We start from the raw sequence: 17,846 nt of genomic DNA, 5'->3' as shown, positions 1-17,846 counted from the left end.
GTAGACACTGAGCTCCATGCATGGTGTGACGTGATGTTTGTGTGTGTGTGTGTGTGTGTGTGTGTGTTGTGCGATTCAATTCCAGTCAATGGCGTGTGACTACGACACATGAGAAAGAAGGTAAAATTGACGAGAGTATGAAAATTAAACAAAAGATTCAAGCGTAAGATTTCACAACAACTTTTACAGATTTTTAAACGTCAAATTACATCGATATTTTGCACTGTGCACCGCGCAGAGGTAACGAGAAACAAGTGCCAAGGTGTGTGCAATAAAAATCAGACAATCATTTTAAGAGGTGTGTAAAGAGAGAGAGAGATTGTAAAACAAGACTAGCGAAAGGAGACAAAAAAGAAGAGTAAACTGCAAGTAAGTAAGTTAGCCCGAAAGCACACTTAAAGAGCAAAGAGTAAAGTGCAGGTAGTACCAAGTGAGTAACAAAAAAGTGAACAAGTAAAGTTCCCCTCCCCACTTTTTTTTCTTCTTTCGTTTTCTGCGACCCAAGCAAGTAGCACTAATACTTGTTGCTTAAAGTGCCAGGCCGCAATTATGATGCGGCTTAAGTGCAGGCGTGTGTGTACACACGCACGACTCTTTCAACATCGGCAGGCAGGCATGTTCGAGGCACTTTAAGCCAGTTGCCGATCAGTTTCAGCAATCAGTTTCGGTCGGGCAGTACTTCGGGGATTTTCGCGTTTTTGGTAGCTTCAAATTTGGTGTACCTTAATTTTTTGTCGTCGTCGCTGCACCGCTTCTACCCCCAGCTTCAAGACAGGTCTTCAGGACTTGTGACGCTCAGTTTGAACCAGGTTCTCGCGGACGAAAGAGCGCCAAAGTTTTCCGCAAATTTCATTACAAAGATTTTCATCGCCCAGGAAAAAGTGAGCAAAAGTGAAGGGAAAATTCTTGTGAAGCAAAAATTGATGCGGAGCAAAAGTTCGTTAAATTGAGTGAGTGAAGCGAAAAGCCGGCGCTATTAAGTAATAGGGTTTGCGGAGCCGTTGAAGGGGACCGACATTTTCCGAGGAAAATTGCAGTGTGCGGTCAGCCGGCGAAAATTTGCCGCTCAAGTTTTGGCGGCGGAAAGTCGAACGGTGCTTGCAAGCTGGGAAAGCTTTTCACAGGACCACGGGAAGGAATACTTTTAAAAGTGAGTAATTACATTCTGTTTAGTGCAATTTGATGGGATTTTAAAGTTACAGCAGTGTCAAGTTAAGGAATTGTGGTGAAGAAAATGCATTTGGTGGAATTTTTTGAAACAGAAACTCTGAATCAGTAATTCTGTACAATAATTCCATGACAGTAAATCGGTTGTACCCGAGCTAGGCAATTGAAAATATTCTTCAAAATCAGCTTGAAAAATCGGGCCAAAATAGTAGTTTATGCAACAAGTTGCAAAAAGATTTTTTTTTTCAGCACGAGTCGTACATTTATCCAACGAGGTTTACCGAGTGGGTTAAATACGACGAGTGCTGAAAAAATCAAGTTTTGCAACGAGTTGCTTCGAAGCATGTATAGTATATTCACCGATCAACTCAAAAAAATATTGAAAAATGTTGCTTTTCGACACCAGTGCTGAGTTCAAGTTCAAGTTGAAGTAGAACATTACAGCACTGGTATTTAAATCTATTGATTTTTCATTCTGTTACTTTTAGAGAAAAGTAGGCCGTTTCGTCACTCGAAAATAAAAGGAAAAGTATGTTGTTTTAGACAGAATTGCAAAAAAAAGTTGAACTTTTCAGCACTTTTTTGAAAAGTAACACTTTTCAACATTTTTTGATTTAAACGATTTATTGACAAAATACATGAAAATTTGACATACAATTTCACTCAGTGTATGTTTTTTGGAATTGCAAAAAATGTTGTATGGAACTCGTTGCAAAACTTGTTTTTTTCAGCACTCTTCGTATTTATCCAACTCGGTGAACCTCGTTGGATAAATGTACGACTCGTGCTGAAAAATCCTCTTTGCAACTTATTGCATAAACTACTATTTCGGCAAACATCAAAATTTTAATGAAGTCCAATAATTTAAAAAAAATGCATTTTGTTTCGTTTATAATCATATAAGGCATGTTTGAGCTCATTTAATCATACTTATTTTTTTTGAATTTCAGATGTACAGTACCGTAATATGGGGTGAATCGGGACTTCAGTCTGAATAGGGACAGCAGTTTTTAGAGCACTTAAAGCTTTTAAATTTGGAAATGGATGTACACATTTTGTTGGTCTGAGTCTGTTCTAACCGAAACCAACCAGAAAAATCAAAATATTGTACTCCAACATGGTTAAAACTGCTGTCCCAATTCGCCCCATGTGTCCCGATTGACCCCAGTTTACGGTATGCGAGTTTTTTTATCTGTTCAAACTTTTTTTTCAATACTGAAATATTTTGTAAATTAATCAAATGAAAATTAAACAATTCGACTGTTGAGAAATACACTCTAAACACTTTTTCTTTCAAATGTTGCAAACATTAATATTTTTTTTGCGATCACGAGAATTCATTCTCCTGACATTTTTCATCTAAGTCGCCTTATTCACCGTTGTCCTGAAATGTCTCCAAAATTTAAATTTTGAAAAAACATTTTTTTGCATTTTGAAATGTTTAACTTGATTATTAGGGTAAGTTAATTATCACGATTTCACGGACAGCTTACAATCAATGAAATTTGGGAATTTCCTTTTAAAAAATCTTCAAATTTCACATATTTTGAATCAAAACAAAATTCAGCATATATTTCTTTTTATGTTAATTATACATGTTTTTAATTTGAAATAAAACGAATTTTGTCTTAAATATAAAATGAGTAAATAATTTTACACTAAAAATCGGACCAAAAGTTTATCGTCAGCTGAAGCTGGCTAATTATGTAACACTTGGAGAAATGTAGTTTCTTCTAATCGAATTCTTTGTGATACTGTATCTCAAAAACTGTTTCCCTTTCAAAGTTCCAGAGAAAATATTGTAGGAAATATTCTCAGCTCTTAAAAAATCTTATTTTCAGGTGTATAATTTATATCCAAAAATAGCTAAAACTTGAATACGGAACATTTTATCAAAATATTGAGATGTACAAATATGGAATATGTTTCAAAAACCAATATAAAAATGAGCATATTCTACAACAATAAAGAGTTGAGTATACTCAAAAAAAGTGCTTTCTGTAATTTTACAATAAGATTTTCAAGCTTATTTCTTAATTTTAAACGTTTCTTGAAAATTGCTTGATAAGTTGTGTATTGAAAGTATAGTCCCCAAGAAAATTGTATTTTTAAGCGTGAAAAATAAATAAACCTGTTTATTATTCAGTCTGAAAAATACGTAACAACAGTATTTGCTTTAGTCCGTCTTACCCGTCAATACTGACCTTAGAATTTCGCAATGATTAAACAATATTTATTTTGTTTTTTAAGCTGTTATTTAAAAAATGAAAATACATTTTTAATAAAATATTTGAGCCCTTAAGCCCCTGATTGAGAACAAGAGGGATGAGGAAAGGGAGGTGTTAGAAACACACAAAGCATTGAAATGTAATTCTTGATATTAAAAATTTCGAAGTAGAACGAATCATAAATCGATTAAGACCAAAAATAGCAAAAAAAAATTCTTAAAATCATGAAGGTATCATTCAATTCAATTAAAATGATATAACTGGTAGATTAATCAACAATTTCTTATTTCTGACCACATTCATTTGAATAAAAAAGAAAAACGACATAATTTATGCATTTACTCAAAATATTTCATAAAAGAATGTTCATATTTTTTACGTAAATAATTTAATTTTTAAGACTTACAATTATTTTCACTGGTTTTTCAAAGTATTTTTTAATGGATTGGAGATAAAAGCATCCAATAATATTTGTTTCAGCTTTTCGAAAAAAATACTATTTTGAAAACCTTAAAACTACGATAAAAATTGTATCATACTCGTAACCCCTTTTAAAAAATTCGCTTCGCTAATCGACAGTGATATTAGCGGAATGCAGACTGGATTTTCGCCATGTGATGTGATGATTGTCTAAGCCCAAGTTGCCTAGGAATCGATAATTGGGAATAGAACCGATTCCACCTGAACCAGATTCTCACCACCATGGCAGCCGTCCATTGCCGGCCGCTCCCATCTCCACCGCGCACCAGGGACAAGGAAAGGGATTTGGAAGACGGGAAGTGTTGATGATCCACTTTTTTTCAGAGTATTAAGGGAAAATCTCCACAGTATCCTAAAGTAAGTTTCGCTTGGAGTTGGACAATTTTTGGGAAGGTGAATGGTCTGAGGAGCCACCCTAGGCGAGAGATAACGACCGTTTTGGCATTGTTGTTCGAATTCTTTGTGTGTTCTCATTTCTAATGGGAAAGCTTTCAATTCTTCTCATCTCTTATTGGATGAATTCTACAGTCGCCCAGGCTATTTTTAGCAAGGAATTTTTGGATTCAATTTCAACTGCGCTTGCAATCTTGTTTGAGTTTTGATATTCAACCTGCATTCAATTTGATTCTTAGTCCGATTCTTGGATTCAACTATATCAGTCTCCGTCCTCCTCAAGCTGCCAATGCTCCACGGTTAAGTGGAAAGCGTTTTTGCCAATTCTAAAGACAGGTGATCGAACCCCATCGTGAGCATCAAAAGTTTTTCATTTTTAATTCAAATGTTAATGAGTCCATAACTTTCTCGTTGGGAGCAGATGGGTATCGAGCCCAGGACCATTCGCTTATAAAGAAAACATCGTAACCATTCAGCCACGACCGCTCCAAATCCAAATTCAAGATTTATTCAAAAAAAAAACGCAAATGAACTGGCAAAAACAAACTAAAATATATTAATCTAAAATTTCACAATCTAGTCCAAGATGTATGGGGGTAATTCTCCGCCAACTCACACAGCAGTTGCCCCGACCCCTCTTCGATTTTTGTGAAACTTTGCTCTAAGAGGTAATTTTGGTCGCTGATCACGAATCCGAGGTCCATTTTTCGATATCTCGTGACGGTGGGGCAGTATGGCTCCTTTCATTATTCTGGTTTTTTACTAAGACACGTTTTTCAGTGATTTGTAGCTCGCAACCGCGAAGAGATAGAAATTTCGTGTCAAAGAAACTTTTGTGTAAAATTAGACGCCCGATTTGATGGCATGCTCAGAATTTCGAGAAAAAACGTATTTTCATCAAAAATAGTTTTGAAATCGCTGCCATTTCCCGTTACATAACTGTCCAAAATCGTGAGACATGTCATTTTATGGGAAATTTAATGTTCTATTTGAATCTGAAATAACCCAGAAGGGTTTTTTTTTTCATTTAGAACAATTTTTTTTCATTTTAAAATTACATGTTTTTCTAACTTTGCAGGGTTACATTTTAGAGTGTAACAATGTTGTACAAAAATGTAGAGCAGACAAAAACTAAAATTTTGATATGTAGACTTAAGAGGTTTGCATGTATTCTTCACGAGTTATCAGAATTTTCCAAAAAAGTTTTTTTAAAAGTTATGATTTTGACCATTTTGACCAGTTTTTCGAATTTTCAACCCCTAAAACTCAATCTTGTGCTTTTGAAAGTATTTTTTTCGGAAGGTTCAGCTAATTTTGCATGAGAATGACAAACAAGAGTTGGCATGAATTTTAAAGTTTAACAAATATTTGTAGATGCATTTTAAGGGCAGGATCAAATTTTACGATATTAAAGGCACGAAACAAGGCTGTTTGAAAAAAAAAAAATTTCACCTGAAATAACCAAGATTGTCGAATTATGATAAATTATACCAAAATTTGATTGCAAACTCATTAAAATTCTTCTTTCAACCAATATTCGGTGATTTGCCAACGAAAACTGTATCGTTTTTTTTGCGTTCAGAGTTACAATAACATGCTCCTACTTGCAACAAAAAAAAATAGTATAAACGTGAACAAAGTCCATGGCATCGGGAACCAGGAAGAAATCTTTCCAATGCCATCAAAGATATTTTTTCTTTTCATACAATATCTAACTATGAAAAATTTTAAGAACACTGTCAATAATTTTCAATATTTTTTTAAACAAATCAATGTATGAAAATTAAATTAATACCGGGAAGCAAGTTAGACTCAACAAGTGTGGTCTGAAAAGTTATTCGACTTGAAATACTGAAAAAATCTTGATTCAATCTTACTTACCTACCTCACAACAACACCTCCCGATTAGATCATGCATGAATTAAAACAGAACCATGTTAAAATCGGGATAATTGTGGGATATTGTGTCCTATCTGCGCCGCGTGATCGATCGTAATGTGTTTTCTATTAATGGCAATCACTTCACCCTGAATCGGTCTGCTGTACAGAGAGTATTGTGAGCAGGGTATCGAATGGCGTCGTCGTCATCGCGGGTGATGTTTGGAAGGGGTTGGGAATGGCTTTGGCACGTTCCAAGTGGCAATTAAATTGTTGCTTGGCACGTACCCTGGCCCCGGACCGGCACCGGTTGCCACTGCTTTGGGCTGGTTATGGAGCGCTGACTAGGAGTGTTTTGCCTGGCATAGATTCACAGATATAGAACTGTGATTGTAGCACGGAGGGTTTCTAGGAGGTAAAGTTTTGTTGTTTTTTTTCGATTTTTTCAAACACTTGAATTGTTTAACGTCAAAATTTAAATGATCATAGGTCCCGATAATTAAAAACCAAGATTCACAGTTTCAACTAAAAAAATAAATTTATTGTGATTTTTATGTCATAACTCAATCCAAGCAAACGTGCAATTTTTCTCACATCATGCCTCTCTTCTCTCTCAAATCCAATCCAGGTCACCACCAAGATGTCTAGCCACCAACAACAACAACAGCAACGACGCCGCCACCGCACCCCGGTCTACTGCGATCAGCTGGCGTCGTGGCTTCTGCTGGCGGTCTTCGCGGTCAGCACGGTGCTGCTCTGTTGCTGCGTAACCAGCGCCCAGGCCCAGCCCCAGACGCCCCCGACCAAGTCACAGGTGTCGGACGAAGCGCTGGACAAGGCCCTCAGTGACAAGCGGTACCTGATGCGACAGCTCAAGTGTGCCCTCGGCGAGGTGCCGTGCGATCCCGTCGGAAAGCGACTAAAGAGTGAGTATTTAGCTAGTCTTGAAATCAAAAATTCTGTGGAAGGTACAAAAAGGCAATTTTGAAATTAACCCGAACTTGTTCGACCCCACAAATCTCCCCACTCTCTACGTGACATTTCGCAATCCATCATCCGGCGAAATGGACCGGTCAATTTCAACTCAACTCTGGCCAGCAGGCCCATCATCTGATGTTGATGTAATACCTGGTCCGGAGAACAACAACCCGCTCCCCCAAACTGGAACCCCTTTCAATGGATTTTGGATTAATACCGGCAATAAATTTGCTCTCGGAATCCCTTTGCTCGTCCACAGATGCCTAGCAGCTAGATTTCTGCAATGTTGGTTTCTGTGAAACTTAGGGTTGCTGGAAGTTTATTAAACATTTTCCGGCCAGAATTTCCAAACAATTTTTTGTTTGTTGATAATGGGAAAATTATTTAGAAACCATTTGAAATTTCCTGTCCAGCATGGAAGTTTTGGTTTTTTCGAGATTTGGCCTTTTTCATATACTCGGAACTCAGATATAGACAAGTATTCACCCCAAGTATAAGCCTATATGTTCAATTTTTAAATTTTGTAATCAGCAAGTCTCAGTCGAATTTTTAAACTGATTTGAATTAAATTCTGGATATTTAAAATTGTTTGATTGGACAGTAGAAAAAAAACACCGGCATCGATCTGAACTGCAATCAATCGCTCAAAAAAGTAATTTAGCATTTAAGTTTTTCTTTTGAATTTTGCATTTTTTCCGAGATTTTCATTTTTTTATTTATGAATTTGTCAAAAGAAGCCATTTTGCATCTTTAGTTTTCCCATACTCCCTACATTTTTTTTACGATGGGCATGTGAATATCTGAAAATCTGTATTTGGACAGGAATTTGGTGTCTTTGGCAGAGATTTAGGTTATGACCAGACGTGCCAGATATACAGATAAATCTGAATTTTACAGATTTTTCGATCCCAAAAATCACAAAATTATGTACAAAATGATTTTTGAAAAATAATTATATTGAATTTTAAACAATTTATTCATTGAAGTATGCTTTAAAATGGTTAAAATGCTAAGATCTGCTGTTGAAAATCGGAAAAATTTCTTCTGCGGCTCCAAATTGGACATGATATAGATGAAATCCAGATTTATTTTTAAGAAAATACAGATCTACTTTAAAATAATCTGGCATGGTTGATTATGACTTATTATTTTATTTTAAAAAAAACTGACAATTTTTCATTTGACTTTTATCACTGTATTTTGAGTCCCCAAAATACGTGTTTTTAACTTATGATAAGATTTCGGGTTCTATAAAAGGTATGTTTTGCGTTATAGTTTAGGATGGTGCAAAATTTGATAGAGAAGTTATAAATCCTTGAAAAAAAAAAATTCTTTATGTTTTCTGCTCGAAATAAGATTTTTTGTTTAATATTTTTTAATCTAGAATCACTTTTTGAAAGTGACATTTTCAAATGTTGGCTATTTTAAATATTGAAAGTCTAACCAATAGTTTTCGAAAAAAGGGCTAATTAGACGACACTGAAAAAAATTCATTCATCACAAAATTTAAACTAAAAACTAACTTAATCCACCTATGTGGTTGGAGCCTTCCTCACTCATTACCAACAATGGCTGATTTGATGGGGTTGTACACAAATTTCATCTATTTTTTAGATCCGGAATAAAAAAGTACATAAATATCACTTAAGTGACCATATCTCGAGACAGGGTTGCCAGATCTTCAATGTTTTGGACTCGTTGGAAAGGTCTTTCAACTACCTAACCAACGATGGGTCGGATGATGGATCCGGACATAGTTTACATACATTTAAGTGAGATCCGGCTTCCAAAAAGTACATAAATATCACTTAAATGGCCATATCTCGAGACAGGGTTGCCAGATCTTCAATGTTTTGGACTCGTTGGAAAGGTCTTTTGATAACCTAACCAACGATGGGTCGGATGGTGGATCCGGACATAGTTTACATGCATTTAAGTGAGATCCGGCTTCCAAAAAGTACATAAATATCACTTAAATGGCCATATCTCGAGACAGGGTTGCCAGATCTTCAATGTTTTGGACTCGTTGGAAAGGTCTTTTGATAACCTATCCAACGATGGGTCGGATGGTGGATCCGGACATAGTTTACATGCATTTAAGTGAGATCCGGCTTCCAAAAAGTTCATAAATATCACTTAAATGGCCATATCTCGAGACAGGGTTGCCAGATCTTCAATGTTTTGGACTCGTTGGAAAGGCCTTTTGATAACCTATCCAACGATGGGTCGGATGGTGGATCCGGACATAGTTTACATACATTTAAGTGAGATCCGGCTTCCAAAAGGTACATAAATATCACTTAAAGGCCATATCTCAAGACAGGGTTGCCAGATCTTCAATGTTTTGGACTCGTTGGAAAGGTCTTTTGATAACCTATCCAACGATTTGTCGGATGGTGGATCCGGACATAGTTTACATACATTTAAGTGAGATCCGGCTACAAAAAAGTACATAAATATCACTTAAATGGCCATATCTCGAGACAGGGTTGCCAGATCTTCAATGTTTTGGACTCGTTGGAAAGGCCTTTTGATAACCTATCCAACGATGGGTCGGATGGTGGATCCGGACATAGTTTACATACATTTAAGTGAGATCCGGCTACAAAAAGTACATAAATATCACTTAAAAGGCCATATCTCAAGACAGGTTTGCCAGATCTTCAATGTTTTGGACTCGTTGGAAAGGTCTTTTGATAACCTATCCAACGATGGGTCGGATGGTGGATCCGGACATAGTTTACATACATTTAAGTGAGATCCGGCTACAAAAAAGTACATAAATATCACTTAAAAGGCCATATCTCAAGACAGGGTTGCCAGATATTCAATGTTTTGGACTCGTTGGAAAGGTCTTTTGATAACCTATCTAACGATGGGTCGGATGGTGGATCCGGACATAGTTTACATACATTTAAGTGAGATCCGGCTACAAAAAAGTACATAAATATCACTTAAATGGCCATATCTCGAGACAGGGTTGCCAGATCTTCAATGTTTTGGACTCATTGGAAAGGCCTTTTGATAACCTATCCAACGATGGGTCGGATGGTGGATCCGGACATAGTTTACATACATTTAAGTGAGATCCGGCTACAAAAAAGTACATAAATATCACTTAAATGGCCATATCTCGAGACAGGGTTGCCAGATCTCCAATGTTTTGGACTCGTTGGAAAGGCCTTTTGATAACCTATCCAACGATGGGTCGGATGGTGGATCCGGACATAGTTTACATACATTTAAGTGAGATCCGGCTACAAAAAAGTACATAAATATCACTTAAATGGCCATATCTCGAGACAGGGTTGCCAGATCTTCAATGTTTTGGACTCGTTGGAAAGGCCTTTTGATAACCTATCCAACGATGGGTCGGATGGTGGATCCGGACATAGTTTACATACATTTAAGTGAGATCCGGCTACAAAAAAGTACATAAATATCACTTAAAAGGCCATATCTCAAGACAGGGTTGCCAGATCTTCAATGTTTTGGACTCGTTGGAAAGGTCTTTTGATAACCTATCCAACGATGGGTCGGATGGTGGATCCGGACATAGTTTACATACATTTAAGTGAGATCCGGCTACAAAAAAGTACATAAATATCACTTAAATGGCCATATCTCGAGACAGGGTTGCCAGATCTTCAATGTTTTGGACTCGTTGGAAAGGCCTTTTGATAACCTATCCAACGATGGGTCGGATGGTGGATCCGGACATAGTTTACATACATTTAAGTGAGATCCGGCTACAAAAAGTACATAAATATCACTTAAGGGCCATATCTCAAGACAGGGTTGCCAGATCTTCAATGTTTTGGACTCATTGGAAAGGCCTTTTGATAACCTATCCAACGATGGGTCGGATGGTGGATCCGGACATAGTTTACATACATTTAAGTGAGATCCGGCTACAAAAAAGTACATAAATATCACTTAAATGGCCATATCTCGAGACAGGGTTGCCAGATCTTCAATGTTTTGGACTCGTTGGAAAGGCCTTTTGATAACCTATCCAACGATGGGTCGGATGGTGGATTCGGACATAGTTTACATACATTTAAGTGAGATCCGGCTACAAAAAGTACATAAATATCACTTAAAAGGCCATATCTCAAGACAGGGTTGCCAGATCTTCAATGTTTTGGACTCGTTGGAAAGGTCTTTTGATAACCTATCCAACGATGGGTCGGATGGTGGATCCGGACATAGTTTACATACATTTAAGTGAGATCCGGCTACAAAAAAGTACATAAATATCACTTAAATGGCCATATCTCGAGACAGGGTTGCCAGATCTTCAATGTTTTGGACTCGTTGGAAAGGCCTTTTGATAACCTATCCAACGATGGGTCGGATGGTGGATCCGGACATAGTTTACATACATTTAAGTGAGATCCGGCTACAAAAAAGTACATAAATATCACTTAAGGGGCCATATCTCAAGACAGGGTTGCCAGATCTTCAATGTTTTGGACTCATTGGAAAGGCCTTTTGATAACCTATCCAACGATGGGTCGGATGGTGGATCCGGACATAGTTTACATACATTTAAGTTAGATCCGGCTACAAAAAAGTACATAAATATCACTTAAAAGGCCATATCTCAAGACAGGGTTGCCAGATCTTCAATGTTTTGGACTCGTTGGAAAGGCCTTTTGATAACCTATCCAACGATGGGTCGGATGGTGGATCCGGACATAGTTTACATACATTGAGGTGAGATCCGGCTACAAAAAAGTACATAAATATCACTTAAATGGCCATATCTCGAGACAGGGTTGCCAGATCTTCAATGTTTTGGACTCGTTGGAAAGGTCTTTTGATAACCTATCCAACGATGGGTTGGATGGTGGATCGGACATAGTTTACATACATTTAAGTGAGATCCGGATATATGTGAAAACACATTTTTATACATAACTTTTGAACTACTTATCGAAACTTCAATCTGTATAAAACTCGATCTATGGGACCCTAAACCAAGTCGAATGCAACAAGTTCGGGTCAAATCGGTTCAGCCAGTGCTGAGAAACATGAGCTAGTTTGTTGGTCACATACATACATACACACACACATACACACACACATACACACACACATACACACATACACACAGACATTTGTTCAGTTTTTGATTCTGAGTCGATATGTATACATGAAGGTGGGTCTACGACGTTTTTATACAAAGTTCATTTTTAGAGCAGGATTATAGCCTTACCTCAGTGAGGAAGGCAAAAAGGCTGTTTCTCAGCAAACATCAGTTCGACAAACAAAGTCGAAATAGAAAAAAAATGCAGGAATTCCTAAGATTATTGAAAAAAATCGAAAAATTTTACCTTGACATGCTTTAATCATGAAAATGCCGGACTTTATCAAAACAAAAGTGAACAATTATTTTCAATTGTTAATTTGGTTTTAAATCATAACAAGATTTTTGAAACATTGTTTGAAAACATTTTAACTTTAGCTCAAATATCTTTTTTCCAAAATTCTCCAATACCATTTTATAACCCTAAACACAATAAACTATTTCGATAATTTGAAAATATGATTCTTTGGAACTCAAATTTTAGTGGTAAAATTCAAATTATTTTTTTCTAATGAGGTCTTACCAAATCCTACTCTCTCAAAGTACAAATTTAACATGTCCATAAGATCAGCTAACAACGCAAAATAGCTTCTTTTGACATGGGGAATGCAGGGACAAAATTTCATGCGAATCAATAAACACAAAAAAAAAACATTTTTGAGAAAGAAATTATAAATTAGACCCATTTTAAATCTCAGTTTTTTTTAAAAGAATAAAAAAACTGAAAAAATACCTATTTTATTTTTGAAATTTTGAAAATTTAACGTAAATAAATTTTATGAAACATTTAAAATTTAACAAAATGTTACTGAGATGTTTGTCGAAAACCATGAGTTCAAAAACATGGCAAATTTAACAGTCTGATAGATGTGAGCTCCATTTACACGCTACTATCGACAGAATTACATTTAAGTGAATTTGCTGCCAATAAATAAAATGGTAAATTTCGGATTTAAATCCTACGAAGAAACTGTTTCAAGTATGGCATCCAATTTTCCCAGGTTTTGAATTTTCCAGGAAACGAAAAAAATATGGTTTAAATCCCGGGAATGTCGGGGAAATTTTTTAAGCAGTCTACAAATCTATGTTTTTGTCATATTTATCAAGCTTAAAATCATTTATGACCTCAATTGTAATTGTTGATAATGTACAGTTCAATCTAAACAAAAACAGTAATTTTATTCAATGAAATTCAATTTAACTAAGTTTCTTGATTATATATTTATATTATTATTTTCGTTTGACATGACTTAAAAAGCTAAAAAAACATTGAAACTGTCTATAAAAAACAAAAAACGGAAAATTAAAAACAAAATGATAACAGCCAATGTAAGGTTTTTGATAAGTTTAGAATTTCATGTTTTATATAAAACATATTTAACTAATTATTTTTAAGTCACTACTGCAAACTGGGACAAGTAGTACAGGACATTTTTTTAAATACTAAAAATGTTTACAAAACTACATATTTAAGAAAAAAGTACTCAAAATTTAAGTTTTTTTCAATATTGGTAACAAATGCTTGGGATTTTTTCATTCATTTCAAAAGATATGACATTTTTTTAAAACACCAAACTTTTTTACAAAACTAAAAAATACTTTAAAATTTAGTTTTTTACAGCATTGGTATCAAATCATCGGGTTTTTTTTCATACATTTCGAAAATAAAAATACAAATTACAGAAAATATTCAAAAATTACTCAATGTAACAAACTGAAATTTGTTAGTATTTTTCGAAAATACATTAGGCTGGTACAAATATTTTTAAAAGTTTTGTCACCCCCTTCAAAATGGGCCCGAAAAATCAGGGGGCAAAAAAAATATTTTTGCAATAAACTTCAAAATTTCAATGAAAATTCAAGTGCAATCAGCTGAAATCAAATTTAAATACATTCTTCTGCGTTTAAAATCATTTTTAGCATGTTTCGGTTTATTAAAAATCTTAAATTTTTTTTGAAAATTTTCGATGCATAATCTTTTTTTTCGATACAATTTTTATTTTTGTCAGATCTTAGATTTTTTGAAAACTAATGATTGCAAAACAACTGAACTAGTGTAAAATGCATTTTAAAACACTTTTTTCATTTAAATGTGAAGACTATGGCTTGTTATTTAAATTTTTATTTTTTTTTTATTTTTTTGACCCCCCTCCCCCTCCCCCTTGACCTAGGCCAGGGCCGAGGGACAAAAACTTTTTTAAATATTTGCATCGGCCTTATTTAATGAAAATTAATTTCAAAAGTTTTATAGTAATTTCAAAAATAAAAGTTTTATAACTATCGAAGTATATGAAAAAATCCCGAGCATTTGGTGGGTACCAAAAAACTGAAATTTTGAGCTTGTATAAAAAATACGCGGTTTAGAGTTTATTAAAAATATTTTTGCAATTCCGTCGTGAAACTACTTACTTTTCCTGTCATTCTTGAACGACGAAATAGCCTACTTTTCTGTACCAAAAATAACAGAATCGAATAGCACCACTTTTCAAAATAAATGCTGAAAAGTTCTACTTTTCAGCACTGAAATGGGTGCTGAAAAGTTGAACTTTTCAGCACTTGTTTCGAAAAGTAACACTTTTCAACATTTTTTTTTATTTAAACGATTTATTGACAAAATACATGAAAATTTGACTTAAAATTTCACTCAATGGGTATTTTTCGGAACTGCAAAAAATGTTTAAGCAACTCGTTGCAAAACTTGATTTTTTCAGCACTCATCGTATTTATCCAACTCGGTAACCCTCGTTGGATAAATGTACGACTCGTGCTGAAAAAATCTACTTTTTGCAACTTGTTGCATAAACTACTATTATTTGATTATTTTCGAAATGTAAGAAAAAATCCCGATTATTTGATACTTCAATTGTAAAAACTGAAATTTTGTGTATTTTTTCGAAAATATGAAGTTTGGTGATTTTTTTAGTATTTTCAAAAAATTGTGTGTTTTAAATTTTGTTAAGTTTTGTCGTATGAAAAATTCCGACTATTTGCCGCCCATATTTCAGGAAAATTAAATTTTTAGATTTTTTTTTTTTTCAAAAATACGTAGTAAAAATTTTCAAAAAAAATGTGGAAGTTTCGAAATCAAAAGTGCTCCGATTTGGCTCAAATTTAGAGTGGGGGTTCTTTGGCCCAAATAATTAGACCCGTATTTTTTTTTGTTTGGCGATTAGGGTGGTCCTATCTGAAATAGGGTGGTCCATAAAATTGCATTTTTCGTCGATTTTTGTAGTTGAAAGACGCAACTTTTGGTACCCAGACATGTATAGGTCATCGCTGAAATTTTCAAGTTATCGCAGATTTAGTAAAACAGTTGATTTTTACCCGCTTTCGTCATTTTGCCGTTTTTGCGCGCGGCGCGTCGAAAAACCCAGTTTTTATGTTTAAAAAATCATATCTCCGAAATGAGTTAAAGGATATTCGCATTTTTTTTAATTTTTGTGTAGTAGTAGTTTATGCAACAAGTTGCATAAAGAAGATTTTTTCAGCACGAGTCGTACATTTATCCAACGAGGTTCACCGAGTTGGATAAATACGAAGAGTGCTGAAAAAATCAAGAGCACTGGGCCGTGCTTAACCGAGGCAACTGTTCAAATCAAATCCGGTGCAATGGAAACCCAAGTTTATTTTTTTCCATTTTTAATATAATTGGAAATTGGATAATGTTTCACAAATTGAAATTATTTTTTTCAGCTTATTCTTCTTATAAGAAGAAGTGTTTCCTTGGAATAACAGGAAACTCAAAATAGTAGCCTTCTTTGCGTTTCATATTCTCCAAATTATTTAGTCTTTAAATACATATCTAAAATTTTCACTGACACTGATGATCTTGTTTTTCCCATGAATAATGATGATTGCATGTCATTTGTGACATTTGTGTTGTCCTTTTTAGAAAAAAAAAAAAAACAAAACAACTCACGTTATTGAATTGTACTATGAGAAAGCCAAAAACACCCAAAAATGAATGATTTTTTTTACAATTTGAATTTTCAAGATTTTAATAGCGAGTTTATATTTAATTTTTGATCTTTAAACTCATTAGAATAATACATCACCAAATAAAAATTCCCAACGAGGAGGCATCCCAAGCCCCGGTCGGCTTTGCATTCATACATCAGTGATATCGATAACGCCGGGCCACATCATCAGGGCCCTTTCCAGCGCCCTCGGGGCGAAACGAGACAAATTTGTTGCCTGCGGTCATGGTGGGCGGGATTTCGATGGCACAGGTTGCTTTGATCTACTCATATTCCGCAATTCCTCTGTCCGTGGGTTCAGCCATTGGAGTGGGATTTTGTGTGACGGATTTTCGTAGGTGTACCAGCAAGCCATGCTTTGTAGATTAATTTGAGGAGAGACATCTTTTTTTTTTGTTGTTGATCCTCCTTAGGACAAATCCTGTCAAGTCAACAATTGAATTATGTTTAGTTTGAAATTTTTAAAACGCATCTTTTCCCGTCAAAATCTCATGAACAACTGCTGGCAGCACTGCTCCGCTCTGTTTGCCCTTAAAAATCCATCATTTCACGGAAACAAATCTAATTTCCTTTATTTATAACGTCCCTTTTTTTTCCACCCCACCCACCAGGTTTGGCCCCGTTCGTGCTGCGTGGCGCCTGTCCCCAGTGTACGGCCACCGAGATGAACCAGATCAAGAAGACGCTGGCCCACTTGCAGCGGAACTTCCCCCAGGAGTGGAACAAACTGGTCCAGACGTACGCCGGCTGAGCCAAGGCCAAACAAAGAAGGCCCTGTCAAAATGAGTTGCCATTTGAGAAAAGAGGAAAAAAAGAGGGAAGAAAAGGGACAAAAGGAGCGGAAATGGGGGAAAAAGACCGGAACAAGTGCAAATTGGGAAGGACCGGATGCCGGGACGGTTTTATAATATATATTTTTTTATGCTCTCACTTTCTCAGATGACGCAAATTAGGATTAGGAACGAGAAAGGTATTGTAGATTTGTAATACGAAACGTGATAATAAATTACTGAGTTTGAGCGTGAAAAATTGAGCTTTCTTTCTTTTCTTGATGACAATTTCTTGTTTTTGTTTAATTTAAAGGAAAGGTAAGCAAAATATTTCATGTTTTGTCACTCCCAATAAACCAACTATCAAAGCTTTTAACCACTTCATCAATCACTCTTGAAAACAGTTCAAACCCTTGTAAAAGACATTCCAAAGCGCCAACACTTTACTTAAATTAATTTCCTTCGGAAAATCCCGTTCCCCCATGCGGCACAAAGGTGTCCTTCCGTTGGACCACTATTCGGGGTGGCCGGGAATCTGTGATGTACACAAGATGCTCTCAAATGTTGGCCCCCAAATCTATCGTAAAAGGTAAAAACCACACACACCGAATCTTCGGTAAAACTTACCTACCCCTCTGGGTGCACTGCACTTGGGGTGGGGGAGGCACTGTGGAAAATGAATTTTGACGGGGGGTAGTTCAACAGTGTACAAACACCTCCTCTCTTTATTTTGTGGGTCATTCGCGAGAGATGTAGTCATGACTTTCTTAACGTTACACTGTATTGTTCTTTTAAAACTAATTATTAAGAAAAAATAATTCCAATTTTTTTTAGTAAAATAAAGAGGAATCTACGGATGATCCCTTTCGTCCTTTTTACCCTG

General features: G+C 35.6%; 1 protein-coding gene across 1 annotated transcript; it reads left to right on the top strand.

Moving 5' to 3' along the window:
• The first annotated feature begins 287 nt into the window (after positions 1-287).
• Positions 288-17,222, top strand: LOC6051741 (putative odorant-binding protein A10). Its single transcript, XM_038265344.1, has 3 exons — positions 288-1,150; positions 6,775-7,072; positions 16,805-17,222. The coding sequence occupies exons 2-3, from the start codon at positions 6,787-6,789 to the stop codon at positions 16,942-16,944; spliced, it is 426 nt and encodes a 141-aa protein (XP_038121272.1). The 5' UTR covers positions 288-1,150; positions 6,775-6,786; the 3' UTR covers positions 16,945-17,222.
• The last annotated feature ends 624 nt before the right edge of the window (positions 17,223-17,846 follow it).

This window comes from Culex quinquefasciatus, chromosome 3 (assembly GCF_015732765.1).
Source record: "Culex quinquefasciatus strain JHB chromosome 3, VPISU_Cqui_1.0_pri_paternal, whole genome shotgun sequence".
Lineage (NCBI taxonomy): Eukaryota > Metazoa > Arthropoda > Insecta > Diptera > Culicidae > Culex > Culex quinquefasciatus.
This window is presented reverse-complemented; position numbering and strand designations above follow the sequence as displayed.

Excerpts from the sequence above, each read along its gene's own strand:
- LOC6051741 (XM_038265344.1), top strand. The coding sequence starts at position 6,787 with ATGTCTAGCCACCAACAACAACAACAGCAACGACGCCGCCACCGCACC. Across the intron at positions 7,073-16,804 it reads CGTCGGAAAGCGACTAAAGA|GTTTGGCCCCGTTCGTGCTG; the intron begins GTGAGTATTTAG and ends CCCACCCACCAG.